The sequence below is a fragment of the Arachis hypogaea genome, chromosome 7 (assembly GCF_003086295.3).
Source record: "Arachis hypogaea cultivar Tifrunner chromosome 7, arahy.Tifrunner.gnm2.J5K5, whole genome shotgun sequence".
In the NCBI taxonomy this organism is placed as follows: Eukaryota; Viridiplantae; Streptophyta; class Magnoliopsida; order Fabales; family Fabaceae; genus Arachis; species Arachis hypogaea.
In genome coordinates this window covers 11,482,339-11,499,908 of record NC_092042.1, presented here as the reverse complement: position 1 = coordinate 11,499,908, position 17,570 = coordinate 11,482,339, and the positions used below count along the sequence as shown (strand labels likewise).

General features: G+C 33.7%; 2 protein-coding genes across 7 annotated transcripts; one reads left to right on the top strand and one right to left on the bottom strand.

Moving 5' to 3' along the window:
* Positions 1 to 224: 224 nt before the first annotated feature.
* Positions 225 to 5,566, top strand: LOC112702465 (protein DA1-related 2). The gene is made up of 12 exons (XM_025753496.3): positions 225 to 824; positions 959 to 1,113; positions 1,856 to 1,946; positions 2,043 to 2,148; positions 2,945 to 3,068; positions 3,293 to 3,376; positions 3,543 to 3,662; positions 3,738 to 3,950; positions 4,299 to 4,361; positions 4,445 to 4,557; positions 4,850 to 4,908; positions 4,987 to 5,566. Exons 1-12 carry the CDS (start codon positions 776 to 778, stop codon positions 5,304 to 5,306), a joined length of 1,497 nt encoding a protein of 498 aa, XP_025609281.1. The 5' UTR covers positions 225 to 775; the 3' UTR covers positions 5,307 to 5,566.
* On the bottom strand, positions 5,567 to 10,113 carry LOC112702466 (uncharacterized). 6 transcript variants are annotated; one of them, XR_011863665.1, is made up of 9 exons: positions 9,306 to 10,108; positions 8,612 to 8,788; positions 8,358 to 8,507; positions 7,899 to 8,000; positions 7,734 to 7,804; positions 7,553 to 7,620; positions 7,160 to 7,228; positions 6,924 to 6,997; positions 5,567 to 6,814 (listed from the first exon to the last, which is right to left on the bottom strand). XR_011863665.1 is itself a non-coding variant. In XM_025753504.3 (8 exons), the coding sequence occupies exons 1-7, from the start codon at positions 9,483 to 9,485 to the stop codon at positions 7,173 to 7,175; spliced, it is 804 nt and encodes a 267-aa protein (XP_025609289.1). In that variant the 5' UTR covers positions 9,486 to 10,108; the 3' UTR covers positions 5,567 to 6,455; positions 7,160 to 7,172. The 6 variants fall into 6 exon arrangements, 2 of the variants coding, with proteins under 2 accessions (XP_025609289.1, XP_025609282.1); XR_011863664.1 differs by having other exon boundaries at positions 5,567 to 6,455; XR_011863663.1 differs by having other exon boundaries at positions 6,924 to 7,228; positions 9,306 to 10,113.
* Between the last annotated feature and the right edge of the window lie 7,457 nt (positions 10,114 to 17,570).

The following is a 17,570-nucleotide window of genomic DNA, read 5'->3' as shown; positions in this document are numbered from 1 at the left end:
GTGTTTTGGATAAATGATTATATCTGTTATTCATGTGTATAAATTGGCATCCACTTTTGTCCTAAAAAAATGAACAATGTTATAAGTCATTCTAAAAACAACTTAACATTGTTGTGTTCCAAATAAAATTGGGCACATAAAAGACATGGTATTATTCTATGAATAATCACAAAAATGGTTGAAGTTGACAGTTACAAAAGAAGGAAAAACTGAAACTGAAAACTGTCTCTATACTCTTTGTTACCCGGCAAAAGTTCTTGGAAACCCAAGAAGAGGCATGTGAAAAAGCAACAAAGAGAAAAGAAATTAAAGTACAGTTAGTTAGTTATAAACACTACAACTACTTTCAAGTTTCAACTTCTGCTTCTGCTTCTTCTGTTTCTGTTTCTGTTTCTGCTTCATGCATGCGTGCAAACACAGCACTTCTTTTTCTTTTCCTACCCTTTTTCTTTTTTTTCCCACATTTTCTTTCTCTCTCTAAATCCACTTTGATTCTCTACAATCCACATCAGATTCCCCCTCCTCTACAACCCCATCTTTCTTCCATCCTCTAACTTTCTCTTCATTGCTTTCCAAGCCAAGAATCTCACAGATTCCTCTCCCTCGTCACCACCCTTCAACTACTACTACTATTAACCAACCTTCCTTCTTTCTTTCATTCCATGGAACTTGTTTCCTACCTCTCATTCTCCAACCTCTTTCTTCTTTCTCTCCCTCCTGTCCTTTTCCTTCCTCTTTCTTCTCTTTTTCTTCACTCAAAGTCTCTATCTCATATATGGCTCCTCCTTCAGATATCAATCACTTTTCTCATCCATGTATATATGGTATGAAGCTATTAATTGAACTTTCAACTACTTTCTGTTGATTTAATTGATGGGTATTCTCAAAGTCTTTCAATTTAGTTACACTTTTCATATGGTGGTTCTAATTCTGATTGAAACATTTTGGTTGTAAGCAGGGGATTATAGTTCTTCACGCTCAGAGAGAAGGCCTAGTTTCATGAAATGGTTAAGTAGGCTTTTCAAAGGAGGGTCCAATAGAGGAAGAGGTGGCCGTCGCCTGCAAGAACCGGACGAGGAAAACATCGCTTGGCGCGCACCCCCTAGACCATTTGTAAACTCTAAATTACCTATTCTCTTCAATGATGTCTATTGTTGCTTTCCTCAAAGTAAAGAATGCAAGTTCTTAGTAGAATCAAGCACTTACCACTAAGTCAAAAGTTATAGCTATTAGCAAAATTGAATTTTACAGACATATTTCTCCTTTCTATGATTCAAATTATACACTCATGTTGCATTCTCCTGATGCTTAGTAGTTCCTTAAAAGTTAGAACATCTGAGTGACTTCTTCTCTTTTTATCAATGCATAACTTGTTTTGTACTAATGTCAATTTGAATTCTCACTGTGTTTTAACAACAGAACAGTTTCATTGGATTTCAATGAAAAAAATGGGAAAATTTAACTCTTAGGTGGGAAAATTTGAATGTCATCATCATGCTTCCCTACAACTGTACTAATAGATTTCATATCCAAATCCAAGTGATGACATTTCATTCAATGTCATAAATCCTACTTTGTATCTTGTGCACCAGAAATTTATGGATTTCTTATGATTTATGAATCATGTGCATCCTTTATTGATAAGTCATGTCAGCTCTTTCTGAACAATTGTTTTAAGCATATGCCATATAATTATGCCCCCTCTAGATTGATTATTCAGCTTTGTGAAACCGAAAATTATTATTCACTTCCAACTATCAATTGCTTTGATGAAGAACTTTATTGAATTTATTTACCATTACATGCTTGATTAAGGACAAGAGAATATCTTGAATAATACTGCTGATGTAACTAGGATGATGGTTCTAGAGCTCATAACAGGGAGAATGATGATCTCGGCCATGCGATGTCACGATCTTCAGCAGAAGATTTAAAGCGACCAAATGGTAGGTACTTAATTTTCAAAGAAATGTTTAGTTCCATGCTATCATGATCCTTCTGACCATAGCTTTTTAAACTTTGATTTTTTTTTTTTTTGTTAGCACATGAAGGATATAATTGGGGGACAGACAATGATGATTATGGAAAAGCACTTCAAGCTGCATACCCTCCATATAATGCTGCTCCATATTACCCCAGAGATTATAGGTAAAACTGAATCTTTTACTGAAATATGGATGCCATAGTTCAATTGTTTTATTTCACTTTAGTCAATATCAAGGGTTATTGATATTGGTCATATAGAACTAATTGAAATAACTTTTTATGCTTTTTCCACATCCTCAAGATTTTTCAGGCATTATATATATATATATATAATCACTTTATCTACATGGAAGCATCTAACCAGATGTAAATGTAAATACTTTCATTGATCAAATACTTTCAATGTTTAAGAAAATTTAGATGAAGATAAAAGACTTTATATCAATAAATGATGGATTGATGGTCCTGGTGCATCATTTCTTGTTTTTTCGAATGAACCAAGTTGCAAAAGGAATAAGAATCTGTTCTTTCAGTACCCTTTTCAAACAAATTAAGAAAAGTTGAAAAGAAACTAGATGCATTTGCTGGCATACAGTCACCACCTTGCTTCAACTCCTCAACCTCTAAAGAAGGCCTTAAGAGGAATTTTGAAAAGCATAAACTTGCATCAAGTTTCTTACATCTAACTCCATCTCGTTCACAAATCATATTGTGACATGTGAAAGTCTGTTTTGAAATAACTAACAAAACGGCATATACTTATCTCAGGAAAATATCTATGTATTATTATTTGATTCAAGAATCAGATAGAATAAATATAAGGAATCTATTCTAATAATCTAGTTTTCTCTGAAATGAAAAATACAAGGGGTAAGAGGACTATCTAAATATATAATCAAAATGAAACTCATATTACTACCATTTATATCTTTGTAATGAGTATTTTGCTTTTGAATAGAAAAATATGTGGAGGGTGTAACCAGGAGATACTCTATGGAAATTGTTTGGGATGCTTGGATACTTATTTTCATCCAGATTGCTTTCGTTGTCACGCTTGTCAGTATCCCATTACCGAGCGCGAGGTAGTTTGATCTTGATCCTCTGATACTTGTTGGATGTTTGGTTTTGTTTGTTTATAGTTTTCTACACATTTTTCAGACACAGCTTGTGTAAAATACTTGAGATATTTCCCACAAATGAATATTGTTTTGGACTGTCACCAAAGTTGTATAGTGCTGCAGAAATATTAGTTTTCATACTTGTCTTTCATCATTCTCTTACTGTCTCTTTTTTCTTTTGATGCAAGTTTTCTTTGTCAGGGAAGCATCCATATCACAAGTCCTGTTTTAAAGAGTTGACTCACCCAAAATGTGAAGTTTGCTTCCAATTTGTAAGATCATTGAGCCATTACTAGTTCAGATATCTCTACCTTATCATTGTTATATTCCTCTGAGTATGGTAGTCAATTTCTATGCATTCATATACCTCCTAGTAATCTTCATGAAAAAGGACTGTTAAAATTGTTGAAAATTTGCATTCATGTTTTATGATTTCAGATTCCTATAAATGCTGCTGGATTGATTGAGTATAGGTGCCACCCCTTTTGGTCCCAAAAATACTGTCCATCTCATGAATATGATTATACATCTCGCTGCTGCAGTTGCGAAAGATTGGAGGTACAATACAGCTATAACTATTAATCTTTATATGTTCAATAATTTCTTTTTTCTGAATCTGTGTTTTCTTTGAAGCCTCGGAATGTAAAATACTATAGACTTGAAGATGGAAGAAGTTTGTGCATGGAGTGCATGGAATCTGCTATAATAGACACTGGTGATTGCCAGCCTCTTTATCATTCTATCAGAGATTACTATGAAGGGATGAATATGAAAATAGGTCAACAAATTCCCATGCTTCTTGTGGCCAGAGAAGCACTCAATGAAGCTATTGTTGGGGAGAAAAATGTAAGAAAAGTTCCATCCAATGTTTTTTTTTATATATACCTTTCCAAGTCACATGTCATGCACCAAATCAATCCCTAAAAAATTTTTAGTCGGACATTTTGATTCTCAACAAATTTTAATCCCTAAATTAATCTCCAAACTTTTATTTTGTTGGACAATTTAGTCCTCATATTAGATTGTTCGTAACTTTGTATACATGGAAGGACTAGTTTGAGAATTTTAAAAATTCTTATTGCTGTTATATCTATTAAATAACGACAGGACTAATTTGTCTAACTTTTTACCAAAATTTGACGTAAAATAATTCAGTCAATGATGTCATCGTTTACTATGTATGGCTTCTTGCAGGCTGTTCATCACATGCCAGAAACAAGGGGCATATGCCTTTCAGAAGAGCAGACTATCACCAGTGTATGAAATTAGAAACATTTTTCTTTAAAAATACATTGAACATTTGTCTGGGAATTACAGTATCTTGCGATTTCATGTGTCAGATACATAGAAAGCCAAGACATGGAGGCCATCGACGAATGACGAGAACGCAAAATCAAATGCTGGTTAGAAGATGTGAAGTTACAGCAATTCTTGTCCTATATGGTCTTCCAAGGTAACTACAAGAATAAATGCTTATTCTCACTCAAACACAAATACCATATATAATTAAAAAAGTGATTTTAAATAAAATTGATTTTGAAAAACAGTACCGATTTAACTAATTAACCGATTTTTTAATCGATTTTTTAATCAATTTTTTGTCAAACTATTTACCTTAAACCTAACCGATTTGATAGTCAATTTTTCTAGTTAACTAAGTCGAACCGGTCAGTTTGGTCCGATTCTCAAAACCATGTTTTTATCATGTACATGCTAGGAGTATTTGATATTTGTATCTGATGCAGGCTACTCACAGGTGCCATCCTTGCACATGAGTTAATGCATGCATGGTTAAGACTTAAAGGTGACAGACATTTTCATCGTTATCTTTGTATTATACTTAGTATCCGTAATAACATCATATTTATGTTGAACAAAGCAGGTTACCGCAACCTTAATCCTGAAGTAGAGGAAGGTATATGTCAGGTTCTCTCATACATGTGGCTTGAGTCAGAAGTAATGCCATCAACATCTGCAGCAGCAGCATCATCATCTTATCCTTCTTCATCCTCCTCTTCCTCAAAGAAAGGAGCAAAGTCTCATGTTGAAAACAAGTTGGGAGAGTTTTTCTTGAATCAGATTGCAAATGATTCTTCCCCTGCTTATGGTGGTGGCTTTAGAGCTGCAAATGAAGCTGTTAATAAATATGGTTTACGTGCCATTCTTGACCATATTCGTTACACTGGTCTTCTACCAGAGTAGTCAAAAGTCAAACTGAAAAGTGAGAACACAAGTTCATCACTTATTATGGGTTGGAGAACTTTCTTTTTTATTTTGATTTAACAAGTGATTGGTCTTGTATGGTTTAAAACTCAAGACACAACCTTGTAGGCTTGTATTCAACAAGTTTTACTTCCATTGAGCAAAAGAGAAACAAAAATGTTTCTTCATCTATGTTGACAATGTTGATCAACATTTCTCTTATAAATATATTCTGCATAAAATTTCTAATTCACAACAAATTTGTTCCCAACTAAGATTCCACTTGAGATTAATTGTTATTTGTAAGAAAAAGATTTCCTCTAAATGACAACTCTTGAAACTACTCATAATATGAATGTAAGACAATGTACTCTAACTAAAATGACATGTAACTACTAACTATAACTACTCTATTAGTAAGAATAGGTCACTTCTGAAATAACGATCCTTCTTGAGGGGAAAAACAGCAATGCTGCACAACACTGAAAGCCTACAGTCACATGGATATCTTCAACTTCATCTGGTGAACAAAGACAGTATATAGATTCCATGTGCAAAAACTGTCTCCTTAAGGCATTCAGTTGCTGATATTATAGTTCATTCCAGTACTCTGTCTTCCAGAGAGAGCAAGCGCAAGACAGAGAAGACCACATGAGAATACAAGACTGCTAACGGGTAAATATTAAATGTTCTTGATGATCTGTACAGGGAAAAAATGCAATCCCCACAGCAGCATCACAAAATTGCCACCATGCGAACCCATGAAATATAATGAACTTAAATCAGTATATAACTTTATCGACTTAATTGTATCTCGGAACTCCAAAGCAGTATTGTGCGATTATGCAGAAATGTCGGCATATAACTTTATCGACTTAATTGTATCTCGGAACTCCAAAGCAGAATTGTGCGATTATGCAGAAATGTCGGCTAAAAGCTTCTTCAGTGTATCGTAGGTCATAAAGCAAATGCCTACACCAGGCACCACCTTGTAGTATTCAGGCAAAATTCCTCTGTATAGACCTCGCAGACCTTCAGTCCGAATAATGTGTCTGAACATACCAAAGAGGCCCATTGTATACACACGGGCTCGCCCACCAGCCCCTTCCAGTTGCTTCCGCCGCCTCACAAGATCCAAGGGAAATGTTGCTGCATATTACATAACAGATGAATTGAACCAGATCCATTCTTGTAAGAAATTCAATTTAGCACAGGATTGTATTGTAGATGAGATCATAACTTGTTCATATTAGTCATCAAATTTGATAAAATCATAAAACAATTGTAAAGAAAATAAGCATTCAACAAATCCAGAACATAAAAAATGCAAAACAAAACACAGCCTTAGTTATACAAAGACAAGAAATATATAAGATTTAGTTTACTCCCCCACAAAGAACTGTAGTGAGATTTCCTTTAATTCATTTACTTTCATCAGAAGGAACTCGATTATACTATGTTTCCTTTGACCAAAATCTCCTTCATTTTGGACTATGCTGAAAGGAACACTATAAAAGCAGCAAGAACAGATTCCTCAGAAACATATCAACAATGCTTGAAGGATTCTGATACCAAACCAAGCATCAGGTGATAGTTAAGCCTAAGTGAGAAGCATACCTCAAAGAGGACGCCTCTCACATTTGATAACTCAGGAAATTTTCATCAGTAATGCCACCCCATGATAGAATTCACTGCATAGGTTAGCTTGGGGAGACATGTCAAGTAATAAAACTTGGAAAGATGATTACTTGAGCTTATATAATAATAAAGTTAATAGAGAGACAGGAAAAGGTTTGGTTTGCTGTCTTCCTTACTAACTTCTCATATGCCAGAGATAAAATAACAATTCCAACCTGGTCTCTGGTTCTAGGGGTCAATCTGGTTAGATACTTGGTGCAGTTCCTGCACCAAACTCTCTTTGTCTGCATCAAAAGCATAGTAAAGTACTACAGACATTAACTCCTTTAATATTCTAGGGTTTAGCAATTCAATAGTTTTGAGTGAAGGATTCTTAACTGTAATTGCAAATTTAATAATGAGATAAAACAGAACTATATTAAATGCTCCAATGGCATACTACTTAGAGACGTAGGAAAAAGGTAAAATACCAAGTTGCAAGAAACATCAAAACTGCAAATTGTCAAGATATTAGTGTAACAAGGCACAACAAAGGTTCAAGATATCAAGAATATTTGTGACAAGGATCACCTTAGTTCAACTAGTCAATTTGCCTTTAGATCACTCACCTGTTGACGATGCAATGCCTGAAAGACTGCCACAAGCCAGACTGACAACAGCAGCTGAATCATTGGGTCTGATGTGGGACAGATAGATAATGAACATCAATATCATGCTGGCTATAGAATATATCAAATAAGGCAAAGGTAGAGGTCATGTTAACACTATATTAATTTTTGGACTGATTACCTATTTGATTGCCAATAAGATCTCATGCTTTCATATACAGTGAAGCTTATTGCTATACTTGGTCCTACAGTCTGCATTAACACCAGGAGATGCATCTTACTAACAGAAAGAAACAAGCTTTTACAAGTAATATATTAAAGTGCTAAGTTGTTAATAACGGCATACCAAGAGTGTAGTTCCAAGTCCCTTGTAAAGGCCAAATATTCCCTCTTCCTTGCTAATAGTTTGTAAAGCATTAAATATACCACTATAGTATGTGGTGTTTGTCTGCATTATTTTAGTATCAGCAATTGATAATTTGATATTAAGCACATTACACATCAAATTCACCAACACTAAATTAACATCAAAGATATATAATCTGACTTCAAGATAAGGCAATAAGCGTTCAGATTTGCACAAAGCTCGTTGCATACAAGTGACTAAGGTGCAACACAGACTACTTATGCAATTGATTCTGATTATAAGGGACAAAATTAAATTGACTGGGATGACAACTCAGGCACAAAATGTTGGATGAAAATCTAGAACTTAAACCATACATATTGGCAAAATTTACAAGGCCAGGCAGACTAAAGGAGTGAATGTTAAATAAGACAGAAACGCTAAATATTTAAATCTCACCTGAGCAGCAAGCCGTGTTCTTACAAGATCCAATGGATAAGTAGATGCAGAAGCAGTTATTCCTGCCAGACCACCACCTACAAACTGTATGCAAAGATCTGCGCTGACATTATCTGTATGACTTTGCAATACAGGAATTGTCTTCAATAACTGCACAAAATAACCAATCTTAGAACAATAAAAACTTATAAATAAAAAATTTCTCTGTAAGATAGTCCAATGAAAATAAATATATGCATCAGAATAGGAATAACCTTCTTGTAGTGCTCATATGCATAAAAGTTAACAGACGAATAGGGTAGGCGGTGAGCAATTGTAACCAGATTTCCTTTCCAGAAAGCTCGAAATCCCTCTTCATGAATAATTCTTGAAGCCTCACTCCATATGCTGAGTTTTCTCAAAGTTGCAACATTAGAATGCATGCCTTGAACCTAAAAGATGGCAAAAATTAGAAAAGTATGGTACGCTAGACATAGATCAGATAATACAATAGAAAATGAGCAAGATTGAAGTCATTGAAAATATATGCATCCTCTAAAACGGGTGCCGCAATGTAACATGGCAAAATTTCTGGCAAAAGAATAAAACTAAATAAGGAAGGAAATTGTATTCAAACACCCAACCCCTCAAAATCAATGTGGAGCTAAACAGAACATAGCTCAAACTATACTCAAAAGAAGTTCGAAGTTCATTATTTTCGCTTCCCAGCTTATCATTAATCCACCATTCCCTTTTTCTTCCAATTTAATAATAAAAAAAACACTGAAATTTTGGACCAAAACTAGTTCGCTAGTTCCCAACTGAAAATTTCTTTCATGACAATAATAATACAGAAAAAAATATTCAGAAAAATTGTGGCAAAATTTCAGTAATAAGCACCAAAAAGTTCATTTTTTTTCTTAAAAAGTAGTAATTAATGAAAAAAACAATTGACCATAAATTTGGAACCTGAAAGAGGATGGTGAGTCTCGCAAGCGGCGCCGTACAGGTCTTGGCGAGGGCGCCGGCGACTCCTCCTGCAAGAAGCTGCGACACCGTCCCAAGCTGCTGTGGCTTCTGCTGCGGCGGCTGAACCAGCTTCCTCACACCTCCCTCCACCGCCACGCCAACCCTAGCCTCCGTTTGCATCTCCAATTTCTATTTTTTTTTCCTTATCGCTCAAAAAATTTCACAAACCCTTCCCTCACTAAACCGAATCCACACTAACACCAAAACTCCAAAACGCAACGTATCGCTTTAAAAAGAATCAAACTTCAACTATCAGAAGATTGAACCAAAACTGAGTATCAAGCATTTCCTTTCCCCCATTCCACACTCTATTTGTTCTCTTCTTTACTTCGTCGACTTAGCTATGGGAAATTTCAAAACAAGGTTTTCCCTTTCTTTTTCTTTTTTTTTTTTCTTTTTCCTCCTCTCTCGCCTTCACTTAATTGCGACGTCGTTTTTGTGACGTGGCTTGTGTGAAACGATGCCGTATTAGCCTAGGTTGGTTTCACGAGGAAAATTAGAGCAAAATGGTGGTTGTTCACTATCGAGGGTTGCACAGTAGTTTGGTGTTCCGCGTCAGTAGATGGTAGAATAGATTTTAAAATAAAAGATCGACGGTGAGAATTGATTTTACTTTGGTTTGAAGGAAAGGTCTACCGTGGTAACAAGTGTAGGAGAATGTTACTGTTTGGGAGAATATGTGTGCCTTTGTGGGGAATATGCGAGTTGCTGCCAATTGTGATTTTGAGAAATGAGACACTCAGAAGTTGTGGCCAGCTATCAGTATTTAACCATTTATGGTTAGGGTTAGGGTAACGTCGGTTAAACCAAAGTGTCCTATCAGAAGTAGACACGTGTCCTTGATTTTTATCATATATCAAATTTTAAAAGATAAAAAGTTTGCTAATTAAATGCTTTTTAAAAAGTTTGCTAATTTTGATTTTAATCATTTTAATAACAACTTTTTTAAACATAGTTGGATTAGTGAGTTAAATTCTTGAAAGATCTACTTTAATATTAAAGATAAAATAGTTAATATTTTGATTTAATCTTTTAAATTGTTGAATATTATAATTTTAAATGAATAAAATTAATTTAATAATTTTATTATATTAGAAAATTTTGATAAGGAGATACTAGTGCTGAACAAAGAGAATGTATGTATCATAAGTTACTAGTATTTATTTATTATAAGAAAAAAAGTTAAATAACTAATTAAGAAATTAAAGTAAATGTTACTATCGACCTAATTTGCTTTTGTCTTTTGCTGGTGCTTTTCTTTCTTACATCTTGGAATCTGTTGGGGATTGGTGGCCGAAATTGTAAAAGAAAAGCCATTGCTATTGTTTATTTAAAATTTTAAAGTTTAGAAGGTTAAGCTTTAAAGCAAAGACATAATTAAATTAGATACTAAAAAAAATTGTCTCCGAAAAATCATCTAATCTTTATTTTGGTTTTCAAAAAATAAAATTAATCAACATAATTCTTAAAAGATTATCGCATTGGTCGAATTTATTCTTCCGTAATCTTATATTAACTGAACTGACAGTGTAGCACACTCCAAACTTTAGTCACGTTGATGTTGAGTAGATAAATTTATTAAATTAACTCAAATCAATCCCAATGTCAGGAACCTAATTCTAAATTCATCACCATTTTCTAAAATTATCCCTCATTCAATTTTATTTCCTTACGCTAGGATTTTTCACTTTTTTACCTTCTATACAACAACGTTTTGAGTTTCAACCAATTTTTATGTTATTCTTCTTCTTCATTGGCAAAACAAAGAAGAGAAAACGTGTGTGAATGGCTACAGCACCATTGAAGTCTCAGCCTCTTCACAACTTCACTTTACTGTTTTTGAAATAGGGAGGTACCGATATTGTCAAGAGCCACCACGTAACCATCTCCAACAACAACCACCACCACCACCGCTTCGGCCATCTTGTCTTTGATCACGAGCATGACTCTGACTTCGATAACCGCCTACCATGTGTCAGATCGCAACCACCGAGAACCAACCGCTATGCTGTTTTTCCTTCCAACCACCACAGCAACAGCCACAACCAAAACAAAAACCACACTCCTTCACTTCATAACCGCATCACCAACACCAATAACGAGCATGAGGACAAAGAGGAGAAGAAAAAGCAAAATGACGCTAAGATAGCTAAAGTAGTCGGGGCAAAAGAGGCACTACAGAAGCCGTGGAGCTTGAGGCCGAGGAAGCAGACAGTGCCGGCAATTACGGGTAGAACGTCAATGAGCAAGAATGGTGAAGGAGTGGAAGCGGCGAATGGCGAGGGAGGTACAATGCTCGAGGAGGTTTTAGATCGCACTTTTAAAGGAAGAAATCGAGGAGTAGTGATGGGGAGAAACGTTTGAATATCCATTATGGAGATCAAATGACGTCGTATCACAACTTGTGGGGAAAAAAACAAAGCTATGTCATTTTTGGGATTGCTACGCTGTCAGTTAGTGTTCCAAGTCAGCAAATATTAGCCACGTCAGCTATTTAGATGACGGAAAGATGAACTTGACTAATGCAATTATCTTTCGGAGATTACTTTGATTATTTATCTTTTGGGGACCAAAATGATGATTAGGTAATTCTTTAAAGACGATTTTGACTATTAACCCAATTTTAAAATATAAATTTTAAATTTATGTAAAATAGGAATGTTTATCGAAAGAGCTTAACTTCATCAATAAAAACATTCAAACGGAATCAATAAATTTGGGTTGAATTAGTTTAAGTAGTTAGAATATTCAAATTTATGGCACTTTTTAACATGTAAATTGCATATTTAATACAATGACCGAATTAATTAAATTTAAATAGTATCCAAAATTTAATGGTTTATATTTACGTTTTATAATCAATTAGGTGTCTTGTCTTTTTAGAAATTGTCTTATATTGTGCTAGAAATTGTGTGAAAGTTCAGATTGTTTGACAAAATCTACAAATTAATTTTCAGCCTCAAAATATGTATTTCTGGTTCTTGAAAAATAGTAAGGGATAAGCTTTTAAATTTTTTGTGGGTTTTTGGTGGATTTGACGATCAAGGAATAATGATATTTTCAATTCAGACAAACCGTGGTCACTGAATAAAATCACAGGTTTGGCTCTAGTTTCAACGTAGGAATTTAGGTCTCTTTTTTTTTAGATGAATCGTGTTTCTTTGCCTCTCTCTTTCTATTAGTAATAGTTGGATATTGTCTTCTCATGATGATACGTGTGAGATTACTTGTGATGCCAATATTTGTAGTAGTAGAGACAAAATTGACTTTGTTTGTGTGAGTAAAAAGTGGAGTGGTAATTGGCAACGAGGCTGCATAGGAGTTTTAACTAGTATAGTGTTTTTTATGGAAAATTATTTGCCATTTAGAGAGATTTTGTTCTTATTTGGGATAGTGGTAATAGAGATGTCATATGCGAGACTGCTATTCTAAATTAAGTAGTTTGTACAATAATAAGGATAGCTCTGACTCACGTAACTTGCCAAAAAAGATAGGTCGGGCTAAAGTTGTGAGACCGTTATAATAAAAAAGTTCGTCTAATTTGTGGATTTTGGCAGGTTTCGGCAGAACGGGGCGGGCATGCCTAGCAGGCCCATTATTTTTTTATTTAAGTTATAATTTAGATTATGTTTTATGTTTAATTAAGGTTAAATTACACAATTGGTCCCTACATTTTCAGTGAAATTACAAATTGGTCCTTACACTTTAAAACTTTGTAATTGAGTCTTTAAAGAGAATTAAAATTTGTAATTTAATCTTTATCGGTCAAAAAGTGTTGATTTAATAGAATATTCTCAAAATATACTGAGAATATTCTGTTAAAATAGAGAATATGCTGAGAATATTTTATTAAATTAAACACTTTTTGAACGATGGAGACTAAATTGTAAATTTTAATTCTTTTTAGAGACCCAATTACAAACTTTTAAAGTGTAGGGGCTAATTTACAATTTCACTGAAAGTATAGTGACCATCTATGTAATTTAACCTTTAATTAATTAAAGAAGACTTGAAGATGTTTAATTATATATTTTAAACAATATTGATTTTATTATTTTGTTTCAAAAAATTTGGTTGATAATTATGTTTATTAGATATTTAGAATTATAAATACTTTAATGTTTGTGAATTTAAAAATTATAATTTTTTTATTTTTTAAAAATTATAAATTGATTGAAATAATTATAAAGATATATATATTATTTAATATTTAATGATTTAATAATAAGAAAAAGAAACCCGCCAACCTACTAAGTGAAACGGGATAAAATTTTGAGATTGTCTCACTAAACAGAACGAATTTTTGGTGGAACAAGACGGACTAACCCATTTGTCACCTCTATACAACAATAATTTTTTATTAATTATTTAATTTATTAATTCATTGTAATAATGACAAATATGATTCTGTGAATGTATTTTCACTTTTCACTTTGGTTCTGACTCGATCAAATATTCAAAACTAACATTTGAACACTCCTGAAATATGTAAGTTATTGTTCTTAGAGAATTGAAGGGGGATTCAACTTAATTGGGTCATCTTCCACGCGTATAGCGTAACACATGAACGTGAAGGCTTGAACTGTTAAACAGATTCTTATTTTCATTGAGACGGGGACAATGTGACACTCAGAGATTCATTAAACTCAACTTAAAACCCAATCATACGGTTATTATTTATATTATATACAAAAATGTACCCAATGCATTTATCTTGAATATTCTAATATATTATGCATTTCGTTGTCTTTGCACTCTTATCAAGCTGACTGGTAAGCAGCTTTTGCTGACCATTTGTCCCCGAAGAAGAATTTCATCTTCATTTCCAAGTTGAAAGAAAAAAGAAAAAACAAAAAATCAAGTTGTTATATAAAATAGGAAAAGAAAAAAAGCGTTGGTGACTAAGTTTTTAGCCAAGATATATTTAGTCAATTCATTTTAATTCCTTTTATTTATGAAAAAGAGAGAAAGTATAGTTGCACTTTTCTATGCTAATTACATTTTTTTTTTGGAAAAGTTATAGTGTGTATCATTCTTAAAAAATAATATACAACAATAAATTAGCATGTTTACAATTATTATTATTATTTTGTAATATTATTCAAAACAAATTAATCTAATTTAAAAAATTATTCTTTTAAACTTGAACATACAAAATATAGCATAGATAATTAAAATTTATTCTCTATTATATATTATGAAAATCAAAATTTTCCAATTAATAACATAGTTGACATGATATATTATTAAAAATATTTTTAAATGTATTAATTAATTATTATTTATTTAATTTAATTGAAATAAATATTAAATTATTTAATATTTCATTTAATTACATTAATTATAACTAATCAATTATATTAATTATTCAATTTAATTGATTGGAATACAAAAATGATTTTATTTTAATTTATATTAATTTTTTTCTTATATATTTTAATTAATAATTTTTAAAAAATTATAATTAATTATTTATTTAACTTAATTGAGATAAATATCAAATTATTTAATATTTTTTTATCAATTAACAAGAACTAATCAATCATATTAATTATTTGATTTGATTGGAATAAATGAATTGATTTTGTTTCAATTTGTATTAATTTTTTTGTCTCATGTATTTTGATTAATAATTTTAAAAATATTATAATTTTTATATGACATATTTATAAGAGAAGTGATCCATGCTATTTATACCGATGCATGTTTCACTCTTGGATTGATACAAGAGGATAAAAAATTTAATAATGTCATTAAAGAAGCAAGTACATAAGTTCAATATCATATGTTCAAAGATTATTTGTCATTTGACTATCTTCTAACAATATCTTAAGACTAAAATATGTATAGAAAAACTATTGAAATGAGTTTTTAATAATATTTTATATCAATAAAAAAATAGTATTAAATATGAAGGATGAGTTTTATTTATAATATTATAAATTTTTTTATTATTGATATTTTAAGTTAATTGAATTTTAATATTTTTTTTGAACGCAAGAAGCTCAACACAGTATAGTGGAGCAGTCTAATAAAAACAAATAAACAAATAAATACAATAACATAGTATTATCAAAAGAAGCCATTTGTCATCTCCGGCATTGCCATCAACAACTAAAAGGGTCCACACTATATCTCCATTCGTTGTAGCTCAACACTGTCATGTTAGTGATTTCTTCAACACCTTTACTTTTATTCTGAAAAATCCTTCCATTCCTCTCCAGCCATATATTCCAAACCACCGCACAGAAGTATCTCAATCGTTGCTCTCTATCCTCCCTTCTCCTTGGCCCCTCCGTTCAACTCAGAAAGTGTTCCCTCATTGTCCCAGGAACAGACCATTGATGTTCAATCTTTGATACGCAAGCACTCCATACCTGCCAAGCAAATTCACAGCATAGAAACAAATGGGGCACAAGTTCCACATGTTTATTACATAGCACACATACGTTATCTTCTTGGTTAATAATTCCTAGCCGGCTTAACCGTTCTTTTGTGTTCACCCGACCTACCAGGACAAACCATGCAAATAACTCTACTCTAGGCGGAACCAATCCTTTTCAGATGGTCTTTGTGAAGCTTTAGCATGTCACCTCCTCCGGGAGTGTCGCCTCCTACAAAACCTGAACAAATGAGTTAGTTGAATAAACTCATTTACTATCATATTTCCATACAACCCTATCCTCTCTGTTAAGAACTAGATTCACAGGTCTTAGTGCCTCATGTAATTGACCCAGTAGTCCCAACTTTCATTGGAAGAGCTCTCTCCTCCAATAAAAATTCCAAATTCAGTCTAGTCCATCCCAAAACCCACAGTTCCCTATAACAGACCCAGATTGGTTTGAAATAGAGAAAAGCCTGAAAAATCGGTCTTTTAGAGGCCCCTAAGCAGCCACATATCCTCCCAAAACCTCGTACGCCGCCCATCACCAACCTCTATAGACAGCCCTGTAACCATCTTACCCCTTATATGGTCATTGGTTATTTGTAGCTGGCATATATCCTTCCACGGTCCTCCCCTAGTAAGTAGCACTTGGGTTGACAACAGCTCATGAGGATTCAGATCATAACAGGAACAAACCACCTTCTTCCATAACGGGCAATCCTCCTTTGCAAATCGCCACCACCACTTAAACAACATAGCCATATTTCAAACCATATCATCTCCATCCCCCAATCCGCCTAGTTTTTTTGGCGCCTGCACCACGTCCTATTTTACCAATGCCATCCATTGCTGTCATCATCTTTACTCCACAAGAACCTTCTTTGCAATGAGATCAATTTCTCAGCAACAGTTTTTGGCAGCTTAAACAGACTCAAATAATACACAGGCAGACTGTTTAATACTGATTTAATCAGCACCAACCTTCCAGCTTTATTTAGGATTTTAGTATTCTACAGACTTAGCTTCTCCTCCACTTTGTATATTATAGGCTTCCAGGTCTTCACTAGCCTCGGATTTGCACCTAAGGGAATACCCAGGTATTTGACTGAAAGGGACTCACCCTTACACCCCAACAGCTGGCACATATTCTGAGTCCATTGTTCTTCACAATTTATCATAATCAAGCTCGATTTGTCAAAATTAATGCTGAGACCTGACATCAACTCAAAGCACCTCAATAGTCGCCTGTAATTCTTGATAGTTTTCGCCTCTGGTGGACAGAATAGAATTATGTCATCCGCAAACTAAAGGTGGGATAACGCTATGCGATCTCTGCCAATCACTAAAGGTGATATACGCCCATTCCTGACTGCCTCTCCCACCAATCGATGTAGAACGTCCACAACCAGTACAAATAAAAACAGAGATAGCGGATCACCTTGTCTCAGGCCTCTTTCCATCTTGAATGGCTTAGATGGCGACCCATTTATCAAAATCGACATAGAAGTTGTGGAGATACACTCCATCACCCACGTTCTCCATCTATTGCCAAACCCCATATTTTACAGCACTATGTCCACAAAACTCCACATGACTCTGTCATAGGCCTTTTGAAAATCTAGCTTGATTATTGCCACCTCCTTTTTCCTCATTTTGAGCTAGTTTACCGTTTTACATGTGATGAGGGCCCCATCATGGATTTTTCTACCCCTTACAAATGCACTCTGGATTTTTCCTACCAAAGCTGGCATCACAAGTCTCATCCTCCGAACCAAAACCTTGGAGATAACCTTGTAAACGCATCCAACCATGCTAACAGG